At 34.6% G+C, this 19,854-nt stretch overlaps 1 protein-coding gene across 1 annotated transcript in view; it reads right to left on the bottom strand.

The window, feature by feature from the left end:
• The window catches only part of NKAIN2 (sodium/potassium transporting ATPase interacting 2), a 678,615-nt gene that overhangs the window by 447,431 nt on the left and 211,330 nt on the right, over positions 1-19,854 (bottom strand). The window contains exon 4 of the mRNA XM_029223534.1: positions 701-781. Coding sequence (XP_029079367.1) covers positions 701-781 — 81 coding nt within the window. The remainder of the gene's footprint in view (positions 1-700; positions 782-19,854) is intronic.

Raw genomic sequence — 19,854 nt, 5'->3', positions numbered from 1 at the left:
GACTTAGTTGCTGTTAATTGCATTCCAAAAGAAGAAGCATGTTGGTTTTAGAGATCTACAAACTGCATTATTTCAATAGTAAGGCATTTATGTTAGAAATATAATAGCAAGACATATGCAAACACACATACATACAGACACTCATACAGGACAGCACAAAGTAAAGAAACCTAAATGAAAATGTAAGTATTTTAAGTCCTTCCTAGATTATTTTAGAATAAAATGTCTATTTTATTCATTTATGTAATAAATTATATCCCTCTGGTAACAGTTTTATTCAACTAAAACCCGTTAATTATTTGAATTATTACATTGCTATTTGGGTCCAATCAGGAAAGTCTTTAGCAGAGTAATAAGCTAACTAAGTGATTTCAAAAATCTTCAAGATTTTATCTCTGAAAAACTTCCTACTCTGCTTCAGAAATCTCTTACAAGTCAATGTTTTAAAAGTACACAGTATGGTCACCATAATAATCAATATTTCATCTAGTTTTGCTTAAAATAATAAAATGACATCTTTGTGACACACTGAAATATTTCTTTGATGGTAGAAATGCAGAGAGATAGATGAGGACATCTTTCAATTTACCTTCATTCGAGGTGCATCTAAGTGACAAGAGCAGGGTGAGACTCTGCCTTACTTAGGAAGAGGCTTGTTAACACACAACTGATGACTCAGGCAAATCAGATGGCAAATTACCTTTGAGAGGTCCCCAGCCTCCAAATAGAAGCAGATAACAAACACATTCCACGTAACCCAGAGGACTAGCCAGACAGCATACTGTAGAAAAGCAAGAGAGAAATAACATAATTAATTTTGAATCAACTGAGTAAGATTTAAACAGAACTTGAACTTTTGAACACCAAATCTTAAGATTAGTGGAAAATACTAGATATTTTCAGGATGAGATGTACATTTATCTCTAGTTGGATTTTTTTCCTCACTGTAATAGACTCTTATAGTATTACAGCTCAAACTTGCTTAGGGATAATTTTTTCGGTTTTTAGACAAAAGAAATAGCAGTCCACATTTCTGTTTTAAGAGGGAATGGTTGTGGTTTCCAGATATCTGAAAAAATGATGCCCCAGTAGATATATCAACTACAACCCATTTAAAAGAGAGCTCTTATCTTCCTTTAGCAAGATCAACCCAATGTTTGATAACATGTAGCCTTTCCCCGAGTTATCGAGGGTCATCTTCAAATCAGTTTTCATACCTCTGTCCCATCTAATCAGCTTCTCTCTTTGGCATCTTCTTTCCATTTATCCTTTCACCTTCTTATTTTATCCTCTCATGACCTCCCACTTTAGTGACCATCTAGTTATTATCTCTAATTTTATTCTGTTGTCTATGCAATGTGCTTTCTTCATCAATGACAAAATTTTCTTACCAAGACACAGTTCTGAGCATTCAGTTAACCAAAATTTATTAAGTCCTTAGAAGGAAACATGCTAGAAAGACACTGAGGATACAAAGACCAATGATAAATTCTCCCTGAATTCAAGTCAAGTGAATTCAAGTCAAATGATAAATTCTCCCTGAATTCAAGTCAAGTGAAAGAGGTAGATTAGAAAAGAGAAGATTCTTACACAAAAATCATAAAAGGGTATATATAGTCTGAGCTCAAGGAAAGAAGATGGGAAACGTGTGCAAACTATGATGAGAAAAGGTAGTCCTGCAACATCTAACAGAAGAGGTGAAACACCTTCCATAAGAGGTGAACCAAACTAATTTATGGATTTTACCAAACAGCAGTGTGGGGGATTGGAAAGGCCATGGTGGAAGGTTGAAGTAAACAAAGAAAGCAGCAGGTGTGAAATTTAAAAAAATGGAACAAGAGGCTACAATGTCATTTCTCTGCTAAATGAATACCAATGGCTCCCATTCTTTATATGGTGAGTTCCAAAATCTTTATTTTATAGTTCAAGGACCTCCATGATCTTGTACCATGTTATCTTTTCAGACACACGTTTCAGTTCATCTTTCAAGTCATTATGGATTATGGACACATTGAATTACTTGTTGCTCCATGTACATGGAAAGCTATTTCTCACCTCTGTGCCATTTAAATAATTTTATCTTTTAATAATTTTCATTTTAATAATTTTACTTTCCCTAAGTACTCCTTTTACCATCTATCAATTTTTTATTTTTCTTCAGAAGTCAATATAAATATCATCTCTTGAGTGATATCCAATTAGAAATGGTGTATCCCTGCCTTGTGCTCCAATAAGATCTTGCTTGCACGAATTTCATTCCAAATGTCTTATATCTAATTATTTGCATATTTTCCCCAGTGCACAATGATAAGCTCCTTGAGAGAAAAGACTCTTTCAATTAATGCTTATATCTCTAAGTTGCTAACTTAGTACTCTGTACAAAACAGGTACTCAGTAAATATTTTGTAAGTCAATCAATGAATGAGGAACAATACAGAAAAAAATCTTAACTATTTTCAGAAGCAGAACTCCTTCCACCCATCCCAGATCTGGTTCTTATGAGAATTCTATGATCATTCATGTAGTGTAAGGACTGAGAGCCCTAAATGATAAGTTTATATGATAAACACTGACTCAGCTGTTTTCCGGGGGATGATTCATCTAACTGTTGAATATGTGCACTGCTTGGTGAGAACAAAATAAGAGCAAAACTATATTATCTAACACAAAAGAAGGGGTTTGAGAAGTGAAGGCTGCATACTGGAAATAGGGTCAGGAAGCTAAGCAGGCTGGGGCATGGAACTTAAATTTTAGAGCAGAGATCTAATGAGATGTCTAAATTTGGTCTGTATTATAAAGCAGAAACTTGTTCACAAATTTTTTAAATATTAAAATCTAGACTTATTGGGTTGTTTTGCAGATTTCGATATTAGTTTTAGAAATATAATGAAGTGCTGGGTCCCACTTTAAGAATAAGTAGGTGAGAAAAAAAAAAATGCTTGAAGTCCCTGTGACTTGGTTTACATGAGTGTAAGAAAGAATGAAAGCATGATCGACTGAAGTGTTTGATCATGTTCTTTGTTCCTGGTGACACACTTTCCCTACCTTATTTATAATGGAGAGCTAAGTAAGCATTATTTACTAAAAAACAAAGTAGCAGGATAAGTAAAATATTTGGTAAGAGTGGATGAAATACACTGTATAACATATATTATATATTCCTGAAAGCTTGTCATTGGTGGTTAGGTTTCCTGACGAGGCATTAAAGAATGTTAATAGAAAAGCTATAGCTTTTCTATTTTGCAACTGAAATTATATTTTCAGATGATAAAATGCTGAAAATATTATCTGCATCTATGTGGTACACATGGCATAATCACTATTTAATTATATGTTGAATAGATAATAAGAATTTGGAATTTTCATCCAGATAAATTTAGATATCACTCATACTAAGTTATGCATTTATGTGTATGTGTAAATGTAAATTATACTTAGTTTGGTTAAAAACATGAAGCTGAAAAAATTATGCTTTAGTCCCCAAAATTAATAATTTTAGGGAAAGACAGGTAAGATAATGGGTCACATGCAAATAAATTGCATATAGAGATTAAGACTTGGGACCTAAAGTTTGCGTCACTTAGGAGCTCTGTGGCTACATGCAAGTCTCACTACTCTTTAGTTTCCTCAAATGTAAAATCACCTTTTATTACGATGATTATGTTATATCATCCCCTCTCCTTGTTTCAGTAATACGGCAGTAATCCCCACATTTTAATCTCCTTAGAATATTAAAAAAATATACTTTTTACATTAACTTTTGCAAAATATTTTTCCACCTAGTTGAACTTGCAATCTAGACTTTCTCCCTTAATGAAACATGTTCTTCCCTAGAATAAGTTTCTTTTTTTTTTCTTTTTTTTTTTTTTTTTTGCGGTACGCGGGCCTCTCACTGTTGTGACCTCTCCCGTTGCGGAGCACAGGCTCTGGACGCACAGGCTCAGCGGCCATGGCGCAAGGGCCCAGCCGCTCCGCGGCATGTGGGATCTTCCCAGACCGGGGCACGAACCCGTGTCCCCTGCATCGGCAGGTGGACTCTTAACCACTGCGCCACCAGGGAAGCCCAAGTTTCTTTTTTGATACATGAATGCCAATATTGATAGATGGATGACATTTTATAAAGCAAACCTTTTTTCATTTGGTTTCATTAAAACAATTTATTATTTATGGTTGACCATACTATATAATTATAAAGCATTTTCTATATCATACCTTATGAGTTGCTCTTTCATGTTATTTTTAGTAATGATTTTGTTCTTTTTATCCCATTTCTTCTAGAGTAATCCAAAAGAATATGTCCAGAGGGAACATAATAAACGTTCCTTCTATATCTCTGCATTTATTTGCATTATTTTCATTTTATTGCGTATTTAATTACAAACCAGTTAGTCTACAATGCACTCTACTTCGTTAAAGATTTACAAAAGAGAATTATCACCTTTAGTGGTGTGACACCTTTAATAAACACATATGCAAATATATATAAATGGTTTAAATTATATTAGTGACTTTCTCTTTAAAACTACCACAGTTTAGAGAACTATTATTCAATAATATCATAATTATTAGAACAGGGGTCCCCAACCCCTGGGCCACAGACCAGGGCCACCCAGCAGGAGGTGAGCGGTGGGCAAGTGAGTGAAACTTCGTCTGCCGCTCCCCATTGCTCGCATTACCACCTGAAGCATCTCTCCCACCCCCCCGACCCCCAGTCCGTGGAAAAATTGTCTTCCACGAAACCAGTCCCTGGTGTCAAAAAGGTTGGGGGCCGATGTTTAGAAGACGAAAGAGCCTAGTACAATTCAAGTACCAGCCACATTTCATAAGTGCTTAATTAGAAAAAGAGTTAAGGCAGTGAATCAGTTCATATTTATTAAGCACCAGCTGGATGCAAGTGAGTATAACAGATGCTGTAGAGAAACATTACAAGATATAACTGAGTTGCTTACTCCCCTAAAATGATTTATGTTTACCATTGATATGCAATTGGTGTAATCCATAGGAACGTTTTCAGGTATCATTATTTTTTACTAGAAAGCAACACTCATATCAGTTTACCAATATCACTGATATTTTGCTGCTAGTATGAAAGTAATAATGTAATCGGTTCTAATGAACTATGATAGAAGCATTCCTAAGAAGCATTGTATTAGCAAATCTGTCTTAAAAACAACTCCTTTAAGCAACATTTTAGAATTATTAACAATCAAGTGTTTTAATACTGACAGTGAGAATATTTTAATAGATATACATGTATACCCATAAAACAAATATCCCTGGTCAAAATGATTGGACTATAGTCACCTTTTGCCCCAAGTTAATTATATTTTAGCTTTATTTTCTCACTTTCAACAGCAGCATCATTTAATCTGCTTAGGCATTCTCATCACTGTCTCATCCATAGTTATAATGAAAAAGAACAAAAGTGGCCCAAATAAAGCAGCTTATTTTCTAATTCTTGATCATCTTATGACCAGTGACAGTCTGCTTTATGATGTAAATCCTGTCTCCTAATTCATAAATCCTGTTACATCTACTTCATGCTATATAAACTTTCACTTAAAAGAAATAGCTAAATAAAATACACTACTATTAAAATTATTAGTTTAATAATTAGCCAGAATCTGATAAAAATCCAATTCTAATCATAGATCACATTGCAGGTCATTTAGAAAGGCAGGTTTCTACCTTCCTATTTTACCAATGCTTCTATTATATGTTCAAGTTTCCTTGTGATTCTATGTTTATGCACACATTTTAATGACAACCATTTTATAATAAGATTATATTTTCCCTCAATTACAGAAATTTCTTATTGTAGAAAATCTTTAAAATTTTGAACATCATAGAAAGGAAATTGAGAAAATACCATACTTAGATATAATCACTGGTATCATTTTATTGTATATGTTCCCATATATACTTTTTTCTATGAATATGTTTCAGATATATATGTTTAAATAGGAATCTTACTCTATATTCTGTTACCTGATTTTTTTGCACTTGATTAAAATGTCTCATTGAATATTCTGTAACATGTTACAATGCAAAAATGCAGTGAGTTACTCAACTAATTCTCTACTATTTAATTTTGTGCTTTTCCTATTCTATTTTGATCAATTACTATAAATTTCGATTTTGCATTTTTAGTTTAGTTTGACATATTAAATCATATCTGAAAATATTCTGCTTAAATGGACTATTTCTAAGACCGACTATAAATGTTGGAATATCCAACGGACATTATTTTAATGAACATATAAACATGGCTATTAAATTTTATGCAACTCCAAATAAAAACTGAATCCCCAAAGGCATTCTATTCTTCTTGAAGCAAAACGTGGAAAATAATTCCCTTAGATTGAAAAAAAAAAAAAGATACTCATTCAGCATGAAGACAACTGTAGAGAACTAATTTCTTTCCTATTAACTCATGCAACGTATTTCAGACAAAGATATTTACGGCCCCACAGCCCTAAGGCTTGAAAGATTCCATTGAAAGAACTTTTGGTACTAAATAATAATAAATCAAGTTATATAGGAACATCCTAATTGACATATGCAAATAAGAGATTTGAAAGGCTAATAAAACATAAGAACTAGTGAGAAAATACCAATCTGCACTTTTAAAAGCTGAAACCTGCACAGATTAAGAATCAGATAGTAGGGGCTTCCCTGGCGGTCCAGTGGTTACGACTTCCCCTTCCAATGCAGGGGATGCAGGTTCGATCCCTGGGTGGGGAGCTAAGACCCTACATGTCTCAGGGCCAAAAAACCAAAACATAAAACAGAATCAATACTGTAACAAATTCAATAAGGACTTTAAAAATGGTCCACACCAAAAAAAAAAATCTTAAACCCAATCAGATAGTAATTTATTCATGTATATTTGTTTGTATAGCAGAGTTTTAAGATGTAGATGTGTAATACATAGATCTGAAAGTGATACGTGAGAGAAAAAAATCTTCAATCTATTAAAAAGGCAACTTGTGTTTATTGTCACATTCATCACACCTTGTGTCTAGAAGTGACATCAAAAAAGAGTATTCATTTTTTCCAGTTAGCAAACAATTTTAAAGTGATATTTGTTGATATTTCTGATTTTTGAAATCATGTTTTAAAATCCTAATAAGAATAGTTCTTCTAGGGCTTCCCTGGTGGCACAGTGGTTGGGAGTCCACCTGCCGATGCAGGGGACGTGGGTTCGTGCCCGGGTCCGGGAGGATCCCACATGCCATGGCTCGGCTGGGCTGGTGAGCCATGGCCGCTGAGCCTGCGTGTTCGGAGCCTGCGCGTCCGGAGCCTGTGCTCCGCAGCGGGAGAGGCCACGGCAGTGAGAGGCCTGCGTAACGCAAAAAAAAACAACAACAAAAAAAACCCAACAAAAAAGAATGGTTCTTCCTGTGTTGAAGTTTCTTGGACTAGCCCAGTAACACTAAAGAAAATGAAATTGCCCCTGGTTCTGGTTATGTAGGAATTTGAAGATCACAATCAAGATGATATTAGAATGCATTGAAAAAAAAAAACAAAACTATTACCATGTGAATTCAAAAATTTTTGTATATCTAATACTGTTTTTTTTTAACTCCATTACTTTGATGTACCAAACTTCCCATAGACCTGAAATTTGAGAATATTACTTGTTACTTTACATAGCTAAATAAATAAATTAATTAATTTTAAAAAGTCTTTGCAGATGTGATTGATAAAGATTTTGAGATGGGGAAATTATCCCGGATTCTCTGGGTGTACTCTTGTAAGTGGGAGGCAGATGGATATTTTACACACATAAATAGACAATATGAACAGAGCAGACAGATTTAAAGGTTATATTAATGTGGTCACAAGCCAAGGAATCCTGTAGCTACCAGACTCTGAAAGAGGCAAGAATCAGATTTCTCCCAGAGCCTCTGGAGGTAGTATGAGCCTTGAGTTGGGCTCAGTGATACTGATTTCAGATTTCTGAACTCCAGAACTGTGAGAGAATGAATTTCTGTTGTTTTAAGTCACCAAGTTTGTGAAAATTTCTTACAGCAGCCTTAGGAAACTAATACAACCACCCAAATCTTCTCTTCTGTTTTCCATTGACCTGTCTTTGAAATGTAACCCTAAAGAGTATAATACCTAAGTACTTGTGGAGAAATGTAATTATCTTCAAAATTAAGATCCACTTTTTTGGGGCAATTATATCACTGCTTCAGAATCAGTCCATTGCTAACCTCTGAATGGCATGCAAACATAAATACCTTGTTTTACTTATATGCCTTATGTAAGTGCTGTGAAAGTCTTTGCTGGAAAATAAAAATATTCCTGTTTTATGAATTCCTGTTCTTAGGGTATTTCCAGCATTCTAACAATATAAGGCTGTTTTATTGTTTTCAGAAGTTATTGCATAAAGTTCTAGGATGCAGAAATCAATACATTTAGAATCCTGAATATTTCCAGACTTGTAAAAAAAATTGTCAAAATGAGTTAAATATCTAGGAAAAGATACAATTCAAGAAACTCTTTATTCAGAAGCAAGGAAGAGGGAAAGCAGGTGATAGTTATTATCAATATAATGAACTAATATTTAGTTGGAAAAATGAATTATATGATATCATTAAAATATTAAAAATTATAATAAATAGCAGTCCTAAATTTATCAGCCATTGCGATTACCTTGAAAATTTAGAAAGGTCTTAAACTACCAATTGTTTATTATGTGTCAATCCAAATATCCTTCAGTATCACTTTTTAGCAGTTTAGCAATTTTTAGCATTAAACTCTGAGTGAATACTGCCATATCAGGCCCCATAGATTGAGTGGAAAGCATTATCTTTAGCTATATTCATATATTTTATGACTATTATGACCACTTTGAATACATGTATGGTTCCAGTTGATTAATGTATCTTAGGATACCTAAAAATGTTGAGTCCCCTCTCTGTATAACAAATACTTAATTTAAGAAGATGCATTATCCATATATTGATTTATAACCTTTCAACTGTGCTTTATGAAAGAACTCATGGCACACATAGACAAAGGTACTATTTGTAAGGCTCAATAATATAAACAAAGGAGTTGGCTTGCAACTGAACGTGACTGACTCAGGGGCTCTGGCCACCCCAGGTTCCTGAAGAGCTCAACATGCCAGCACATCTGTAAACTATTAGCTGTGACACTATTGGGAAGTCCTGCTCAGAAAAGTCGTACATAGTACACAATTTCTTTTCAAAAAGATAGTCTTGCTAATGCATCAAAAATAAAGTCTGCTTGCTCAATAGGGTAGCTAGTTCCCCACATGTCTTTATATTCTTTACAGTCATCTAGAGGGTACTTCTGAATATCACACAGATGATCCAATTAATTGTGTAGCAGTTGTAGCAAATAGAGACAAATCAATGAGGCAATGTTCAACTCAGTAGCCACATGTAAACATGAATATATATGTAGAATAACTAGGTGCTTGGCTACTTTTTAGATTGCAATATTCATGTGGAGAATGTAGCTCCAAATTTATAGATGCTTATACATACGTACATGTTAGTAATGAAAAACTACATAATATTTTTCTCATCTTAGAAGCACTTTTTCAATTTGCCAAACACCTTTTCATTTACTATCTCAAAAGCAAGACTGAAATTACTAGTTTCAGGATCACTTTGGTAAGATGGATAAAATGAAAACAAAACAAAACAAAAAAGAGATTTAGTTAGGAACGCTTTTGGTTGTAAGTAATAAATATTGAACTACAGGTGGTTTAAATACTAGGGTTTTTAAAATCTTTTTTCATACATGAAGTCTGGAAGTGAGGTGCTGTCGGCTCAATGTTGCCATGGCTCTAGATTTATATCTTTGGGGTTTCCTTTCAAATCCTCACATAGTTAACACACCCTGCAAGCAGAAACGTGCTAGGAAGGAAAGATCCCTTCTTTCTGCAACACTTTGTTCTTTCAGGAAAGAAAAAAATTCCCAAATGCACTCAGCAGACTTACTCTCATTAAGTGAAACTGCGTCACATGCCTACTTTCCTGAACCCAATCACTAACAAAGAGGACTGGGATTATCATGGTTGTTTTATACCAATTGTAATTCATCCCCTGGACCTGAGAGAGGATCAGATCCCACTGAGAGCTCTGCTGACCATCCAAATATCTGAACAATATTGGGATTCTGTTAGCAGAGAATGGGGGTTGGCAGGCAGAGTTGTCTGCCACTATAACCTATGCACATCCTAAATTTTTGTTTCCTTTAATATGCAAAAGTGAATAACTGCTATTTAACACTTATGTGTGTCTTGTTTTCTAGAGAAATACTCAACCCTTTGCTTCAGTAAGACTATAAATATTCAACTAAACAGAGAAGTAATTTAGTATTACACCCAAAGTAAGTATAAAAGATTCCAGACCATCCATGGAGGAAGCACACAAATCAGATGTAGTGTTTTGCAAACAATCTGCAAGATTCAACTTAAGGAACATATGAAGAGGAAAAATATAGAGTGTTAGTGGTCTCATTGGAAATGTAAAACAACTATGTCTTGAGAAGGAAGAAAAGTATAATGGAAAATATTAAGAATATTCAAATAAGGAAAACAGGGCCCTCTAAAGAGTTAAAAGTAGAAAGTTAACAATGGCATTTTCAAAATTTATATAAATATGCTTCACTAAGATGTGGTAGATGTGTGGTGGTTGAGAATTTTGATTAAGCATAATCTACCACTTTTTTCCTTTTGAAATTAGAAAATATCTTGTCTCTTTCAACCAGAAAGGTTTTAATCTCTTCTTCGCTTTTCTATCCCCTTAGCCTTCATCTCAACTTCAAAGCAAGACTATAGTGAGGTAAACAACCTTCTAAAATATGTAAATTATCCTAATTGGGGTATGGTAAATCTATTAATATAACCTTTAAAAATGTCTACTTGCTGTGCTTGTTTTAAAAACATCTAAGTACAGATACAGGTCTGTCTCTCTCTCTCTCTCTCTCTCTCTCTCTCTCTATATATATATATATATGTATGTATATATATCTATATATGTATGCATATATATATATATATTTGGTCTTATTTTAGGCTGAAACATTAAGGAAACTTCATGTCTCTTGGGTGCTTTGTATGACATTACACTGTAAGTATGGGGTGAGTATAAAGTTCTCCCAAACATTTAAAATTACTTCAATACAACTTCTTAACTTGCTTTTGGATAAAACAATTTGCAACAAGATTTTTACTGACCGAATATTCTTTCTGCCTACATAAGTGAGAGGATAGACATTTACCAATATTTCATGTGATATGTCTTCTCAATACCTGTCTCCTTGATTGGATACTGTCAATAGTAAAAGCTTAGTCATACCATATTTGGTGAATACTGCTTGCTATACTGGTATGTTGGGCTCAAGAAGCTAAGAAGCCCACATAAATAAAGCCTCTTAAAGAGATAACCATATATTCAAATCTAAATGTTAGAGTGGAAAACTTAAAATCACTAGATTTTTAATTAATTAAATATCTGTATTGAAATGCATACTGCATAAGACAGAAGCATTGAATATAGAAAGCTTACCCTCAGAAGAGCTAAAATGAATCATCATGATATATTAGAACTATGTTTTTTATTAGTTGGTTTAAAAGGGGAAGTCTCTTACAAGAACTTGGTCCAATGCAGAGCATAATTCAGTTTTAAGTTACGCATCTTTTCGCTGTGTAAAGGATACTCTGAAAACAATAGTAATAGTGTCCAATAAAAATGTCTTTTTGATTTCATTTCTAGCTTTTAAGAACACAAAGGTAAAGTTATAGGTTTACCTGATTAATTAAGCTTTTGGTTTCATGTGCAAACTTTGATTCATAAATGGAATACAAATCAACAGTGTGTTTTTTGAAAAATCGATTTAGCAATTTTCTTAAATTCATTTATTTTTTAATTTCTTAATTGTGGTAGGCAGAAAGATGGCCCCTCAAATATATCCGACCCTAATCCCCAGAACCTGTGAATATGATGAATTATTACTCCTGTGACTGTGTTATGCCATAGGCAGCGTTGGCCTAAAATAAAGGAGATTATCCAGGTGAGCCTAATCTAATCACATGAGTCTTGTAAAGCAGATAGCTTTTTCTGGCTGGTGGCAGAAGAGGAAGTCGGAGAGATATAAAGCATGTGAAGCTGCAAACTATCCCCAGCAAATAGTCAGCAAGGATATGAGGACCTCATTCCTACAATCAAATGGAATTGAATTCTGCCGAAAACCTGAATGAGCTAGATGAAGACTGTACCCCAGGGGCTCCAGACCTGAGCCCAGGACAGTCACTATCTTGATTTCTGTCTTCTTAGATCCAAAGCACAATATTCAGCCAAGCCCGCCTGGACTTCTGACCTACAGAACTGTGAGAGAATAAATGAATGGGTGTTACTTTAAGCCTCTAAGTTTGTGGTAATTTGTTATGCAGCAATAGGAAACTAATACATTAATATTGAGGTTTTCATTTTTAAAAAAATATTTTTAACTGTCAACTAATTTCCCACAAGGGCCAAGTGCTATAAATACAGTGTATATTAAGTAGACTGGATCTAACAGACTCTTTCAGACTGAATTTTAGTATAGGTATTTCCTTTTGAATTTTAAGACATTTTGATATACATCAATTTGCCTATATTTTTTTCTAGAAATAAAATTGTTATCATTATTTATTAAATTAGTTACTTCATGGAAAGGTATATCTAGGAGTTAGGAGACCTGGGTTCAAGACCTATCTCCATAATGAATCTACCTCTATAATTTGGACAATATTGGTATTTCTATCTAATTTTGAAACTAACATTCCTAGACGAATGCAAGGTGATTTACTATTATTTTTTTGGAGAAGTAGACCCTTTCTCACATTACAAGTGTTAGCTGCAGTGCCCATGGGCTAGCCCAACCATGGTGATAGCAATAAACAGAATGTTTTACTCCTTATGTCAGCCACTTAAGACAGTCAATCATTTTTATTGGATACAATGACTGCAGAGTGATATCAACCAAAGTATTAGCACTGGCAATCACTTTTTGTATCATTATACAAGAACTCTTTTATAAAGGATGTATTCACCATTTCTTAAGGAATGTAACTTAAGAAAAAACCATCAGCCTTCTTAACAGCCATCAAGTAGATACATTCTTTGCAAGACTGACGTTATGTGATCAAATGTGTTGCTGCTGGTAGATAGGGACTTGGCGAGTATGTAAAAATAATGTCCCCAGATGTGTATATCTTAATGTGCATTTAGTACTAAAATGACCTTTGAATGAGGGCTTAATAGATATTAACTTTCTAGAAAGATGAAAATAAGGTCAAATAATGATGATCTACAAGTCCCAATAATGGATAGTTATGTTTCATTATACATATGAGTTTCTCCCAATCTTTTGTTTGCTTTTTTAGTCACCCAAAGGCTAAAATGACTAATTCTCAGCTTAAACATGGTATTCAAGTATAAAAGGTTTAAAAACTATCTTCCTCTTAAAAATATTTTCTCCTACTGAAGGGTAGAATTGAATTTAGTCCAAATCAGCCTAAGAAATCAAGTTTTATATTTGGCTCTAAAACAGTTATCATATCTTCATCAAATTTATGACTATTTCGCCCAGGTGTTAAGAATAGGCTATGGTCTTAGACTGGATGCCTACATAGACTCCTTAGAGTTTTTCCTGCTCATTGTCTATAGAACAGAAATCTTTTCTTAAAATTTCTGCTCTTTATTTTTTAAATTGAATTATAGTTGATTTACAATGTGTTAATATTTGCTGTACAGAAAAGTAATTCAGTTATATATTCCATTTTTGAATATTCTTTTCCATTATGGTTTATTGTAAGGTATTGAATATAGTTCCCTGTGCTATACAGTAGGAGGACCTTGTTGTTTATCCATTCTATATATAATAGCTTATATCTGCTAACTCCAACCTCCCGCTCCATCCCTTCCCCAATCCCCTCCCCCTTGGCAACCATAAGTCTGTTCTCTATATCTGTGAGTCTGTTTCTGTTTCGTAGATGGGGTCATTTGTGTCATATTTTAGACTCCACATGTAAGTAATATACAGAACATAAATCTTAGCAGAGACACATACCTTGCAAATGAAAGGTTACAAGGTGTTATAAGGTAAGTGAGTGTGAGGAATGGTGAAAATTCATCCAAACTGTTTGTAAAATCATGTGCACTATTTATTGTTGATTACTTAATAGTTTCATATTCATGTGGAAATGATATTTTTTCTAATACATCATACATAAAAATTGAAAATCTTTTATCAATTTATTTCAGTACCAACTTATTTCTGTGTAAAATTTCAAGATTACAAACATGTATTTGAAAGAAGTATTATTCAAATAAAGCATTTTGGAGCTCAGATTGTAGTGGATGCTGTCTGGTGGGTGGGCACTGCCTAGGTGCCCCTTTAGGACTGAATCACTAATCATTATCCAGCTGCCGGAAGTGTTGCCTGTTGACAGCTCACAGCCAAGCTCCTTATCAGGAATTACCCTTGGTCAAAGTGAGCTGTCTTGCTTATGATTTATGCTCACCTCCAGGAGCAACCCTCATCTCATGCCTGGTTAATACTAAAGTTCAAAACTCCCAGACCCTTGTCTTAATTCTGGACATTTATGAAAGACCAGCACAGTTTCAGAGCTCCACATGGGATCAGCTGAGGCTTCTGTTGGCTGTACTGAAGTTAAACTTCATCTGACCAGTCTTGCTTCCCTCACTCTATTACAGGTGTTGTCCCTGGGAACACTCCCCTATAAATGACGTGCATGTGAATTTCCACCTCCGAATCTACTACAGAAAAACTTGACTAACAATGATTGAGAAGAGGAGTGGTCCTGGAAAGCAGATATTAAAGGGGAATTTTGGACCTAGATCACTTCCTGATGCCTGGCATGAGGACCTCATGATAGGAATAGATGATATAATGACAGCTCTTGGCATACAGTAGCACTAAAACTATTAACTTTTGTACTGGTGGTGAACTGGGATGACTTATTTAGCTATAGACGAATAACTAACCTGCCAGCAACAGAGCAAGGCTGAGTCCCCAGCATGGCACAACTCCTTGAGAAGACCAACAGCCAGTCTATAATAGATGATTACATTGAATCCTAAAAGTGGGAGTGATTCATCTGGGCAGAGGTTGAAATTCTAAGTATAGATTGTCTTTCCTGCTTCTAAGTTTTGGAAGAACCACTAACTGAGGTCTTAAAGGATGTTTGACTCACCAACACAGGGTCCTCCAAAGCACTGCACTGATACAAAGGACACACTTTAGAGTTAGGAAAGGATGGAAGTTAACAAACACCTATGGGATCTATTGGTGTCATAGCACCCAGAAATTGTCAGTCTGACAGACTCATCTGACTTTTGAATTTGCAAATGGGGTGCTAACTTGGAGATGATACTGTACAAGGCTAGGTGTCTTCCTACAGGATGCAGTAAATGCCCTACACGAATGACTATGATATGGTGTTGGGTCTTCAATAGGTAGAATACACGGATCTGGAAGCAGAGGAGCGAAAGCAGGAGTAGCTCTGCTCACTGTCACTCACTGTGATATATTTGGAGAATTTGTCCTTCCTGTCCCCACAGATTAGCCTTTGTGGATTTAGATGTCCTGGGTTCCAGAGGGAAATACTTCCACTAGAGGATAGAGCAAAATTTCCACTAAACGTAAGCTATGGCTGCCACTCAGTCACTTTTGATTCTTTGATCTAAGAGACCAGCAGTGATGAAAAGAATCACCCTCTTGATAGGGGCAATATATGAAACAGTGGGGCATCTCTTGCTAATCCCCTACCCAGTTTTAATGGCAATGCATCAGAGAAGTAACCATGGCTTGACAAGCATAGTGAACAGTGACTTATATTCCTCATGGTTGAGGGTCCGGATTAACCCAGTAGGTAAGCTGCCTAGACAGGAAGATGAAGGTCCAGAGAATATAGATAAAATGGATAGTGCAGCATACTCCAAGAGCAACTGCAGAGGTGGAGCTGCAGTTTGTCCCACTGACCTTGTAAGTTCACTTAGGAAAAGAAATCAACTAGTAGAGGGGGTGTTTCCAAATTGGATGACAGTACTACCTGAAGCAGGTGGATCTGTGTAGTGCAAGGTACGGATTGAAGAGAATCCATGGTGCACCATCTAGATCTACCCTTTAGCATTAAGTGCTTATTCTTCCAGCATGGCTAATTAATGTCTCACAGCTAAGTCCCTCTCAAGGAACTGCCCCCTGGTCAAAGGGAGCTGCATAACTCAAGGTCATGTCCCACTCCTACAGGCAGCATACAGCCAATGACAGGTCCACGGGGGAATACAAAGCCCTGCCCATCATTCTCCCAAATTTGGACATATATGAAAGATCATAATGGCTTTAGAGTGCCCCATAACATAAAAGGATTGCAACTGCAATGCAGTTTCAATTTTTCATCTACCCAATCCTGTCTTTGTTTTTAAGAGCACACTCCAATAAACTTGCTGAATATAAATCTGTGTCTCTGAGTTGGTATCCCGGAGACACTGACCTATATGTTGAAGTTACTACAAGTTATAGAAAAGAAAACGTCCCCTGAATTTCTTCAGCAAAAAATGAGATTTCACAAATCACTTTGATGAAAATACCATAAGCGTAAATGAAATACTAAAAACACTGTAAGAAATAAGCAAGAATGGGGCTTGATTCCATGTGAAAATTTATAAGCCAGGATCAATATCTGAAACACTCTATTATTTTATAAATATATTACAGATTTTTTAGAATATCACACAAGTTGTGACTATTTTAAAGGGTTTACCATCCAAATGTCCAATAATATATCAATAATGTCTGTACCATAATTTCAACAAAGCTGTCCCCAGTGTGTAATACACATAGACTGTTCCTAAATAATATACCCAGCCATTTGCTTCTGGCCTCTTCAGCTGAGTCTTCCTTTCTACTTAGATTTTTTTCCCTTTCTTGTCCTTTCACCTCCCATGCACACCTATAAAACCATATGCTTACCCCATATTGTAAGGAAAGTGACAATATCCTGTACTTTACAAATTTGTTATTATTTTAAATATTTTAATGTGAAAATATTTTATTTTTGAAGACAATGATATGGAAAACCATAATTCATTAAATAAATCACTATATATCTATTTTTAATTCCAAACATATTCTCTCTGTCAGTGCAGAGTAGCCCAAAATAATATGGTTATTTGTGAAGGCATCCACATACATATTCTAATTATTATTTCCTAAGCCCTTTCATTTTTTTCTGGCACTTTATACATTTATGAGTATAATATGGAATGATTGTATTGACATTTACAGATAACAGTATCATTTATTACCAGTTCAATATGTTCTAAATACTGCTAAAATAAGTTTACATCATTGCCTCTTTCAATCCTCAGATAATCCTATCAAGTAGGTATTATTATTCCCACAATAAAATTGAATGAATAGACACAAGACTACTCACCTCTCCTATTCAATATTATACTATATAACTTAGGCAGCTCAGGAGAATGTAAGAATAAAAAGTTAGGAAGGAAAAAATTAAACTTTCATTATTCATAGATGATACGATTATTCATAAGAGAATTGGCAGAAAAATTATTAGAGCTAATTAAGAGTTGAACAATGAAGGATGATCAATACAAAAAAAATCTATTGTGTTCCTATAAACAATGAAAATAGCAAGAAAATATCATTTTAAAAGTTATTGGTTCTGGACTTCTGGCTTCTGGACACTTGAGATGTAATAGGTAATTTTCTTTTTATTCTTTCAAAGTTTTCTTTAGAAACCAAACATATCAACAAGGGCAGGGAAAGAAAATACATAGTATCTTCAACAACACTTGTTGACAAAGAATTGCCATATATAAACCCCAAAATACAGGTGGATGTGGCCAAACCATTACAAGATCTGAGTAATAGAAGTTGCAGGAAATGAAAAGGAATGTCTGATGAGTCCCATGAGCCACAGAACCTCTAGATCATAAATAAAAGTTACCTCTAGAAGTTAAGGCCCTCACATTGAACAGAATCCTGGCTTCAGATTCTTTGAAGGGTTGGCCAAAATTGGGGACTCACTTGTGGGTGCAAAAACTGAGTGGCTAAGGTCATTAAGTGGGGGGAAGGGAGATGGGGAACAGTTGTGGTCATATATGTCCTCCAGGTAAAATTACTTGATTCAGCAAATAAAATATTGTATGGAACATATTTACACTAAAAAAAAAATGTTGTGTACTGGAAAATCAAATTATACCAGGCATCTATATTTTATCTGGCAACTCTACCTCCAGGGTTTCAGAAATATCTAGAAGTATAGAACCTCACCCTGAATTAATACCACTGGAGGTCAAAGAAAAATGAGCAGAGCAAGAACACTGGAGATAAAGAAGAGATAAATACTAGAGGGAATGAATGGGTCAAGAGATAGGAGATCCCCCCAAATCTTGTAACTGCAAAACATGTCATCTACAGATTGAACACCATCTTGAAACACAAGGTTTTCTGGAAAAGATAACCTCCCTGAATTAGACTTAGGTCAGAGATGGAGACATGGATACACAAAAAAACCCATAATTTGAGAAGAGGTACCCCTAGAGTGGTGAAGCAGTGAAAGCTATTTTGATCCATCTCTGCATTCTCCACAGTAACCTCTTCATAAAAGTCATAGAAATTCTATTTTATTCAAATTAGGGAAAAATAAAATAAAATCACCACCAAAAAGTGTAGCCACAGAAGATGAAAACTAAATTCTAATATCCCAAAATGAGCTAAAAAAATTAAGAAGACTGAAATAACAACAACAAAAAGAAATAGAAAAGCTCAGAAACTGAATGGTTATACAATAAGAAGTTTAAAAAAAAAAAAAAAGAACTGACAGTTCTCAAGCAAGAGTAAGAAAAAAAACCTTCAGAAAGGATGATGGAATTAAAAGGTACATAGTCAAAGAAAAATACACTGTAAGGTAAATAAATGAAGTATAGGAAGGTGTAAAGGATAAAATAGAAAAAAAAAAAAAGGAAAGTGAAAAGATTAAGTATACACACACACACACACACACAGAAAACAGGAGTCACCAAAGAATGAAATCAAAGAAAAGAACAGAAAAATATTTAAACCCTTAACTCAATAAAATTTTCTTGAAATAAAAGAGCACTCATTCAGTATATTAAAAACCAAAATCAACTTAAAACATAAAGGAGACATATGCCAGTAAAAGTATCACTTTTTAAAAACTGAGGTATAATTTATATATGATAAAATGCACAAATTTTAAGTGTGCAGTTTAGTTTTGACAATTCTATAAAGCCATGTAAGCAGCACCCCAATTAAGATATGAATTTATAGAACCCAAATAATCACCCCCAACATAAGATTCTACTGTTTTGATTTTATTAACATAGATTAGTTTTCCCTTTCGTAGAACTTCATGTAAATGGAAACACAAGGTATACAATGTCTGCCGCCTTTGATTGCACAGAGCGTTTCTGAGATGAATCAATGTTATTGCTTGTGTCAGCAGCTTATTCTCTTTTATTGCGTTACACTTTATGAATACATCCAATGTGTTTACCCATTAATCTGTTGATGGATATTTGTCTTTTTTCCTGCTTCTCAGCTATTAAGAATAAAGCTGTTATCAATATTCATATACAAGACATTTTGTAGACATAAATTTTCTATTTCTTTTGGATAAATACTTAGAGGAGTGGGATTGCTGGATCATAGAGTACGTCATTTAAAAGCAATTGCCAAACTGTTTTCTACAATGTTTGAACCATTTTATATTCCCATCAGCAATGCATGAGAATTCTACTTGCTCCAAAGTCTCTC

Source organism: Monodon monoceros, unplaced genomic scaffold (assembly GCF_005190385.1).
Source record: "Monodon monoceros isolate NGI ecotype Baffin Bay Population unplaced genomic scaffold, NGI_Narwhal_1 Super_Scaffold_15, whole genome shotgun sequence".
Classification (NCBI taxonomy): domain Eukaryota; kingdom Metazoa; phylum Chordata; class Mammalia; order Artiodactyla; family Monodontidae; genus Monodon; species Monodon monoceros.
The sequence above is the reverse complement of the archived record's forward strand: the minus strand, read 5'-3'. Positions and strand labels throughout refer to the sequence as shown.